At 36.8% G+C, this 9726-nt stretch overlaps 1 protein-coding gene across 1 annotated transcript in view; it reads left to right on the top strand.

Annotated features, from left to right (window-relative positions):
- The first annotated feature begins 604 nt into the window (after positions 1-604).
- Positions 605-9726, top strand: part of TCEA1 (transcription elongation factor A1) — a 47741-nt gene continuing 38619 nt past the window's right edge. Inside the window, exon 1 of the mRNA XM_028518685.2 lies at positions 605-841. Within this exon, the coding sequence (XP_028374486.1) occupies positions 779-841 (63 nt within the window). The 5' untranslated portion in view covers positions 605-778. The remainder of the gene's footprint in view (positions 842-9726) is intronic.

Below are 9726 nucleotides of genomic sequence, written 5' to 3'. Positions count from 1 at the left end.
TCATAAATCTTAAGGATGTCAGCTCCCTCACTGACTTTCAGAAACAGGAGAGATGCCTTATTTCTCTGCTGAAAAAGTGTTAATTATCAATCAACTATACTCAAAATATTATATCCGACATTCTGACTCAGGAAACAAACAAGATTGGGTCTCAGTCTTTTACAAGCAATTTGAATTTTAAGGAAGCAAAACTTAAAAGATCAAATACATAGTATGATGGGCTATTTAGGGTAGTGGGTGGGGGGTCTGTTTTTCAAGGTAGCCGATTGCCACGGAGAAAATTCTGGGGTTCCACTGACTTGAAAAACCGCCAAAATTTCATTCTCTGAACCCACCTCCGTTCAGAGTTCCGTGGGCCCTGCAGGTCCCAACCTCAGGTTGTTCCAGGAGACCCAGCGTGGGTTCACGCTCCACTCCACGTGGAGGCGGGACCGGAGGCGAACGCGCGCCAAAAGTCTCCCAAGCTTTCCACGAGTTTTGACAGCTGCCTGGCGGGAAACACTGCAGCGGGACTCACTCGCCTTCTCAACGACGTCTCCCTCGCTGGCGCCTAAGATCGCCACTTCCCTCTGATCCGACGTCGATTGGTTAGCGCCTGCGCGGAGCTTGATTGGCACCGCCTGCGGGGCGGAGCTGCGGATACCGTCGCCGCCGCCGCCGCCGCTAGCTTGGTTCTTGAGGAGGGCCTAGGCCGGCTCGAGTCCCGCGGTGGTTTCTGTCGGAGTTTCGCCCATTTCCAGCCTAAGCGGGCTGGGCGCGGGGAATACCTACCGGAACCATGGAGGACGAGGTAGTCCGTATTGCCAAGAAAATGGACAAGATGGTGCAGAAGAAGAATGCGGTGAGCGCGGCGGGCGGCGCAGGCCGGGAGGGAGGCCGCGGGCGGGGATGCGGTGGGCCTCCTGGCCGGGCCGACCGGTCTCCTGGCCCGCCCAAGACAACCCTCCTTGCGTGGAAAGCCGGCGTGGACTGCGCCCGCGTCGTGGAGAAGCCGTCCTGAGGGTCGTAGTGCGGACGCGGGGCCACAGGCGTTTGGACCGGTTCTTGGTACTTAGAAGTCCCTCGTTGTTAGTACCCCGTAATAAACCTAATCGAGGCATTCTCTCTTTTTATTTTAAACTTTAGTGGTAGTAAATCCTTGCTAATTTAGCCTACGAATTGAAGAGTATATAAAGCCCTCACTTTTTAAATAGAATTCATTCTCTTTTCGGTGATCTTTGGCTAGCAACTACAAATAATATTAAGTAGAGTTTCGTGGTCTGCTGAGACATCAAGCTGGGAAGTGTAAAATTCCTGGACCTTATTTTTGAAGAAGGCTAAACATTCACTTGATTATCTCAACTACGTACGTTTGTTTAACGATTAAAAAGGGCAAACATGCCAGTGAACTTGGCAGGTTACTAAATGTCTTTTAAACAGTGGATCTTGTTAGGTGATAGTATGTGTAAACGAGCTATGACTAGAGCACACATATTAACTACGGTATGCTGGTAGATGAATTTGGATAAATGTCATCACTGGGCATGGTCTAAGTGGTTTACAGTTAATACTGGTGGCATTATCTTGTTATTTGTTGTAGATAATGTGTTTATGTGAACATGTTCTCTTGTGGTTCGTTTGAGATGTGTCTTCCAGTTTCTGCAATTTGGTCTACCTGTGTGTGCCACTTTAAATCCCTTGTTTTGGAATCATCTGTTTTCAGCTAAACTTACACAGTTGTCTTTACTTGATTTGTTCCTCCATGGTCAGCACATTTTCCATATTAGTGTACCTGAAATAATCTATTCCTATCAATGGAATAAATTCCGTGCCAAACTAACGTGAAGGAGAATAGGGATGCTCTGATTTGTACAGCACTTTAGAGTTACAAAGCTGATGTGCAGATTTCTTTTGCTGCAACACAGCTGTAGTGTATCTGTTTTACAGAAAAAGAAACTGAGTCAGAGATACTGTGCCAGATTAAGCCAGAATCCTGGTTTTCTGCGGGACAGCATGCTAGAGCAGGAAGTAGTGTTAACCCTGAATTCTTAAGACTTCATATTCTGTTCCTCTTTTTCTTTAACAGGTGCATCGTCTAGTGTTTAATTTTGTACCCTGTTAATCTGTATTTGAAATTTGGCCTTTTAAAGTATTTCCTGTTTGTTTACTGTTCCAGATATTACTTCTGCCATTTATTTTTTCCTGTTGATTTCCCTTTCATTCCCCACTGCAAGAGATGAGTTCTAGTTATCTGATAGGCTGAACATTTATTTCTGTTATTTTGTTTAAACTCGAAAGTTTTTTTTCTTTTCCTGGAGATCCCCAGACTCCCACAGTAGAAGGTTCCAGGGAAAAAGTCTGTTTTGGGGGTAATTTTTTCTCTACTTAAGGCTATAATGTGTATCCTTTAATCATCTAACTCATTGTATTTTTTGTTTTGTTTTGCTTTGTTTGTTTCTGTTTCTTGTAATTGGTGTCTCCTAAAAATGACTAATTCCTTAGAGGCCAAGTATGAAGATCAGTTTGTATTTATTTGCAGTTTTCAAGTTACAAATGTATTTTCAGATCTTTGGTAAATAGTCTTGGGGAGAATAAGTATAAACCTTACAGATAATTCTCATCTCATTTTTAATAGTTCAGAACTTTACCAGTTTGAAAACTTGCCTCCCCCAAAAGAATGGTAAAATTGGCTCTTTTACATTTTTCTTGTCTCCTTTTCTATTTTACAGAAATTCAAATAGGCAAATGAAATAATGAGAAAGGGAAATGGTCTGAATGACTGTTCTCTTCTGCCACCCCCCAAAAACCAAGTGTTCAGTAATTTAACAGAAATTGTTCTTGGGGTTGTTGAATTATGGTTGGTTGTTTCTCTTTTCTTGTGGTTTCCAGCTTTTCTCTGTGAGCTATTTTTATATTATGAAAAAGTAAATTTTGCTTGAAAAGTAGATTGTCTTTCCAACTGACAGGTTTAAGTGCTGTTACTTGATATTGTTTGAATAAAACCATAGGTGTCATACTTAAGTAAGTAAAAACAACTATCATTTATTGAGCTATTACTCTGAGCCAGGCATTCTACTAAGTACGTATCTTACCTTATCTCACTTATTTATCAGACAGTTTTGCAAGGTAAGTATTAACCCTATTTTAAAAATGAGGAAATTATTCAGAAAGTTGAGTAAATTGTCCTAAGCCAAATAGCTAAATAGTGGCCAAATGAAGGATGTAAACTTAAATCTGTTTGCTCCAAAGAGAGTACTACTACTTCTGCTAAGTTTCAGTCCCTCAGTAGAAGACCCTTGCCAGGTAGCTGTTTTTGAACCTTGCATGGTGTCAATGAAGGGTTGTTGCCACCAATCCAATGCCAACAGGAGTCTCCAGTTTGGGGAGCTGCGAAGGGAGAAACAATTCCAATGACACAGCTCAGTTGACACAGTTTGCAAACTCTAGAAATGCAGTCTTCAGTAGAAACTGACAAATGGGCACCTGGAAGACAGAGGGAAGGCTGTCTTATTAGAGAAAAATTCCCGCCCCACTCCCCAATATGTGATTGGTCTACTTTCATGTAAAATAAAGACTCAAAATTCCCCCCTGTTTCTGATTTGGATGTGGAAAATCTCAGTCCCATTGGTGAAATACAATACCAGGAGCTGCTGCTGCTGCTTTTTTTTTTTTTTTTTTAGATTTTATTTATTTGTTTGTTTGTTTGCTTATTTATTTTATTTATTTATTGAGAAGGGAAGATAGGGAGAAAGAGAAATATTGATAGTGAGCAAGTGTGAGAGAGAAACATCCATTGGTTGCCTCTTGCCAGCATCCCCAACCTGGGACCAGACCCGTGACCTGGGCATTTGCCTTGACCAGAAATTTGAATTAGTCACCTTTTGCTTGTGGGAGGCCCCAGCGACACTGGCCAGGGCATCAGGAAATTCATTTATAAGTGTCTGCTCAGATGGCAGGAACATGATGCAGAGAGGCTTGGCAGGTCAGTCTATGGCTTTTCCCTGAGATGTAGTGAGTATGGGAAGAGTCGCTGCTAGACTCTGTTTATGAATTTGGGCCCAATTAACCAAGAGTCCTTTTTGTCCCATATGTTCTTTGTCAGAGTTGACAGTGGGTACACTTACGTGAATATAAGATTTGGGAGTAAGAATATTTACTGTTCTGGGGCAGACAGGTTTTCCTAAATATTCAATATCCTGACCTCTTATTTCTTATTACCCAGAATGTTGCTCCACTGGTATACTTGATCTTAAGCAGTATAAGCAGTTTCCTAAGTTGCCCACTTCTGAGACCATGATGAACCACATAAATTATTCAAATGTTCACGTATTAGCTGTTTTTCACTTAGCTTTTTTTTCTTGTCATTATGACTTGATGCCATTAAGCAAGTCTAACTCCTAATATGGTTACAAATTCCATCTCTTTTGGAGTTTAGCCCTGTGATCTCAGACAGGTTCTTTAATGTCTCTGAAATGTTTTCCTTGGTTGCAAATGGAGATAATTAGTAAAGATTAGATGAAAATAAATTCTTGTCAGTGCCTAAGATATGGTAATGGCTAAAAACATGGCTTGCCTTGTAAGGAATTATCACACTAGATTGCAGAAGGAGGAGTGACTTAAGAATTTTTAAGTTCATGTGGAGATTTTGTGAGTTGTGTTGAGGTCTGATTTTTTTTTAATTCAAGATCAGGGCTGAGTGAAATTTAAATTGCTGGTGCGAGAAATTGAAATTAAATGTTAGTACTACCTAAAATACGTTAGATTTCTTAAGTTTTATCATACCCAATTTTAAAGTGATTAAATGTAGAAATGACTGCACAGTTTTTGTAAGTTTTTCGTGAGATATACAATAAAATCCACCCTTTTCAAGTGTACAGTTAAATGGGTTTTAGTATAGTTATAGATTTAGTTATATAGATCTATAGTTATAGATCAACTATCACCACTATCTAACTTTAGAACATGTTTCATCACTCCAGAAGAAACCAGTACAATAAAGTAACCCATTAAGAAGTCACCTTATCTCCCTCCCCCTCCTAAACTACTAATCTACTTTTTATCTCTATAGATACCTATTCTGGACATTCCATATAAATGAAATTATATAGTATGTGGTCTTCTGTGATTGGCTTCCAAAATTCGTTGGTGTTTGTTTCAAGGTTCATTCATGTGAATAGATATATCAATACTTATTTCTTTATATTGCTGAATATGACTCCACTGTACCGGTGGATTTACCATATTTTGGGCTCTTTGCATTTGGGTATTAGACTAATGCTGCTAAGAATATTCTAATACAAGTTTTTGTATGGACATAAGTTTTCCTTTCTGTTTCATATATACCTAGGAGTAGACTTGTTAGGTCATATGATAACTGTATTTAACTTTTGAGACGCTGCTGACAATTTTCCATAGTTGCTGCACCATTTTACATTCTCACCTTACAATCTCTTAAGGATTCGACTTTCACCACATCTCTTTGGATATAGCCAGGTTGTAGTGGCTGTAAAGTGGTATCTCACTATAGTTTTGATTTTCATTTCTCTGATCACCAATGATGATGAACATTTTTTCATTGTGTGTTGGCCATTTGTATATCTTCGGAGAAATGTTTTTGCAGATCTTTTGCCCATATTTTAATTGAGTATTTGTATTATTGAGTTGTAAAATTCTTTATATTCTTAATACTAGACCCTTATCAGAGATGGGTTTTGCATATGTTGTCTCCCATTCTGTTGGATTGTCTTTTCACTGTCTTGATAGTATCTTTTGAAGTAGAGGAACTTTTAAAATTGAAGGCAAATTTATGTACATGGTCCAGCAGAAGTAACGGCATTCAGTGCGATTGGTAGGGTACACAAGTGTCTCGCTTTACATGCACAGCAATTTGAACCTTTCACCTAAAACATTATATGGTGTGCTGAGCATGATATTGTTATGGTATAGAATACATGATTATGATTTTCTAATGAAATATTTCTATGTAATAAAGAAGGGGCATTATTTGTGCCAGATATTGTATTTTTTCTTTTGTTTGTGCTTTTGCTAGGAAATAATTACAAATTTGAGATCACATAGTGAAATTATGATTTCTAATTATAGTGATGATGTTGAAACTAGAACTCGAATATTTAAATTTAGTGTTTGCTTTTTTAAAAATAAAGAACATCATAATTTAACATTTGTGAAGTCTCACAATATTTCTTACTAAGAAGAATTTGAAATTGAGCTTAAAGAATGCTCACTAAAATGCTGGCTATGGTTCTTTGAGAACTGTTGTTATGGTTAGAATAGATGATTCTTTTTATATCTTTGTACCCTTATCATCCATCTCCTGTGTGTCAGACACTCTCCTTTTGCTACTTCATATGTTGTTACATTACTTCATTTGACCAGTTTAACTACTCGAGGTCAGTGTATTGTGCTCACCTATATATAAAGAAGCTGAAGAGTGAAAGGACAAATAACATTCCCAAGATCTTATAATTAAGAGATGCCAGTTGCATGATTGAATGAATATTTGTATGTGTGGTGTGTGTATATGTGTGTGTGTGTATGTGCATATGTTATATACATATATAATCTCCCTCATGTTCTTAGTTGTATATTCTATTTATTCATTCATTCTTACAATTTCCCTGAGAAGGATGTTTGTATCCTTTGTAGTCTTATATACGGGGTGCTCAGTACAAGTTTGGATACCATATTTTGTAAAAGTACTTATCAGTGGCTTAATGAGGTAGCATAAGAGCTGTTGTTTATATTTCAGCCAGTACTGTGAACTTAAGGTAGAATCTTTCTTTCTTCTTGCATCATTATCTCTAGGAGATGCTGGCAATCTAATAGATTTGACCTTAGAGGCAGGTGAGATTGAGAAAAGCTAGACTATAGTTTCTTGTTTAGTAACAACTATTCATCCGAGTTTACAGGGCAGAACTACCACCGGCATACCCTATGGAGTGGAAAGAGCAGTGTATAAAGTCAGGAGACAGTTCTTGTCCTTTGTAGTACTCATTGGTAGGACCTTGGACAATCACTTTCTTTTTCTGAGTTAAATTTCTTTCTTTATATAATCAGGGTTTGACAATGTGCAAAGATGTCTGTTTTTAAATTCTCAAGTCAAAAGGAGTTTCTGTCTTGCTCACTGTTGTATCCTCAGCACAGAGTAGAATTTGGCACAGTGTTTATGAGTATTCTTGAGAGATAATAGAGTGTAATGTGACAGAACTGGATAGATCTCACCTTTTCTAGTTAGTAATCATGTGACTTTGTGCAAATTTCTTAATTTATCTGGATTTCAATTTCCATCTGTAAAATGGGATAATAAAATTACCTGCTTCTTTAGGGTTATTGTGAAGAAGAAATAATATATGTAAAATATTTAATACAATATTTGGCACATAGTAACACGCAAAGAAGTTTTATCCCTGAATTAATATGTGATCACCTTTTTGCCCTTTTCTTTCATTTTGATTATAGTTATTTATTTCTTAAAGAAGCTTAATTGAAATGTTTATCTTATTTTGTTAGAACACAGTGTAATTATGATAAAGGTCATGGTTTAATCCCAGGAGTATTGCTTAGCTTTTTCTTCCTTCAGTAGCCTGTATCTCTAACCCCATCGTCACTAAAGAGATCTGAATAAAATAGGGAGTGGTGATGAAATTAATGCATATCAATTGCTTCTACTTGTAAAATAACATAAACCTTATGCCACATTGCTCATGTATTAGAAGAATCAACTTTATATGTGACAGACAGCTTTGTGGTAGCCTAAGGAGGGAGATCCTACTTTTAAGGGATTTCTAGAAGTAATGTATAAATTTTCCTAACTGATCTTAGATCAGAAATGGATCAGAAAGTCCATGGGACATGGGTAGAAGAAGGGTGTCCATGGTAAATATAGGATACAGGTCCACAATCTCTTAAAACCTTTAGAGTCTGATATATTTGAGAATTCAAATTTTTAGATTTTATAAAGCTAATTTGGTACATGCATCATATTATTACATAATATCCTCATTGAAATCTGGGCAGTTTCCAGTAAGCCGACATTAGCATTTCTATAATGAAAAGTCAATTTAAGTGGAGTAAGTGGAACATAAATAGCTTTGTATCTGTTGACATTTACATGTTGCTGACAAATGAGTTGATTGAAAACCTATGAGAAATATTTTGTTTTTCAAAGGTTTTTGATTTGGGATTGCAAATATGGCATTGAAGACCTTACTGGCTCACAAGAATTGCATGCCTGTAGAAATGCTTGCTTGATAAATGGTAAATTTAAAGTCAGTGTTAGCTGGCTTTAACAAATACATGTTTTATGTTTGTCAGTTGCCTCTAAATGAAAAAAAATTATAGAATTTTAAAATTAGAAGTGAATCATTAAAATCTATTATAATAACCTGTATCAAGTTTTTATTTATAAGGCAGTAGGTTAAATTAAAATGATGTTACCTGTTTGTTGCTAGAAGAAAAGTTAATACTGTTCTGTTTTTCACAGCCAAATATAATATCTGTCAACTTTAAATGGAAAAGTTATGTACTGGAAGCCCTTAGTTGATTTTATATTTAAGAAATTTAATGATACCATGAGATTTCACGCTTGTGTTTTCCTGTGGGGTACATAATGGGGTACATGCCCTGGGAATTTTGTTTTCCCTGGGGTGTGCTGTGTTTCATTGATCCTTAGAGTACCTAGTTTCGTATTTTCTATTAGAAAGCAAAATGAGTTATATATATCGTTGTCCAGATGGCTGTTAGGATGTACTTTTACAGACAGAACATCAAACCAGCATCAACATTTGCAGAATAGGTGTCAGTATCTTGAAAGAAAATCTGAGAGACATTAGTGGAATGCTCTTTGAAGTTCAAGGAACCAAATGGTTGAAAAGCAGTGGGGGGCGAAAATAGCTAGCCCTGTGCACTCTAGAGCCAGCTAAGAGCTAATAGCTTTTAGCTCTTTATGGATTCTTTTATGAATGCTTGCATTATCGGTATTCTTGATACAACTTTTTGTGGGGTAAAAACAAAACCAGTGAGGAGAATTCCTTCTCCATACTTTGCCTGCCCCTCCCATCTTTTCCTGCTCTGACTGGTATGGTGGTTTGTTTTTAATAGTCATATTTATAAAAACTTAGAAGCCAAAATCAATCAGTTTGAATCAGAAAGTGATTCATAAGCATTGGACTTTGAATGTAAAGTACTTTTAGAATACCTAAGGCAATTTGTTTTTGCTTTGTTTTTCTTTTTATATATATGAAAGGTAATATATGATAAAAATTCCAAGTCTAAAAGAATTCTTTCAATAAATGAGTAAAAAGAAGGGGTAAAAAAAACCACTGTTATATTAATAGTTTTTTTCTCCTGTTAAGTGTATGGAATATTGATGTGTCTAAATGCATTAAGTAAATATTAAACTAAGTACAGTATGAGTACTGGTAAGTCAATGGGTTAGATTAGATGATATCTAGTTAGATGAGAATGTATACTAGGTTAAATATATCAAATGAGAATATTTGGCCACAAGCTGTAAGTATTGCTCTTCTTAATTCCATTAATTCCATTCTTCTTTTTCTTTTTTAACTTTAGTGAATTTATTGGGATGACATTGGCTAATACCATTCCTTTTTTAACTTTTAGTGCTTTATATAATTTTCCATGAGTCTTATTTTGTTCTCTTTTCATCATCTACACGGGAGTCTTTCATTCTAGATGAGAGCTGGCAGTGTACAGGCCTATAAGCTT

This window comes from Phyllostomus discolor, chromosome 7, assembly GCF_004126475.2.
Source record: "Phyllostomus discolor isolate MPI-MPIP mPhyDis1 chromosome 7, mPhyDis1.pri.v3, whole genome shotgun sequence".
In the NCBI taxonomy this organism is placed as follows: domain Eukaryota; kingdom Metazoa; phylum Chordata; class Mammalia; order Chiroptera; family Phyllostomidae; genus Phyllostomus; species Phyllostomus discolor.
This window is presented reverse-complemented; position numbering and strand designations above follow the sequence as displayed.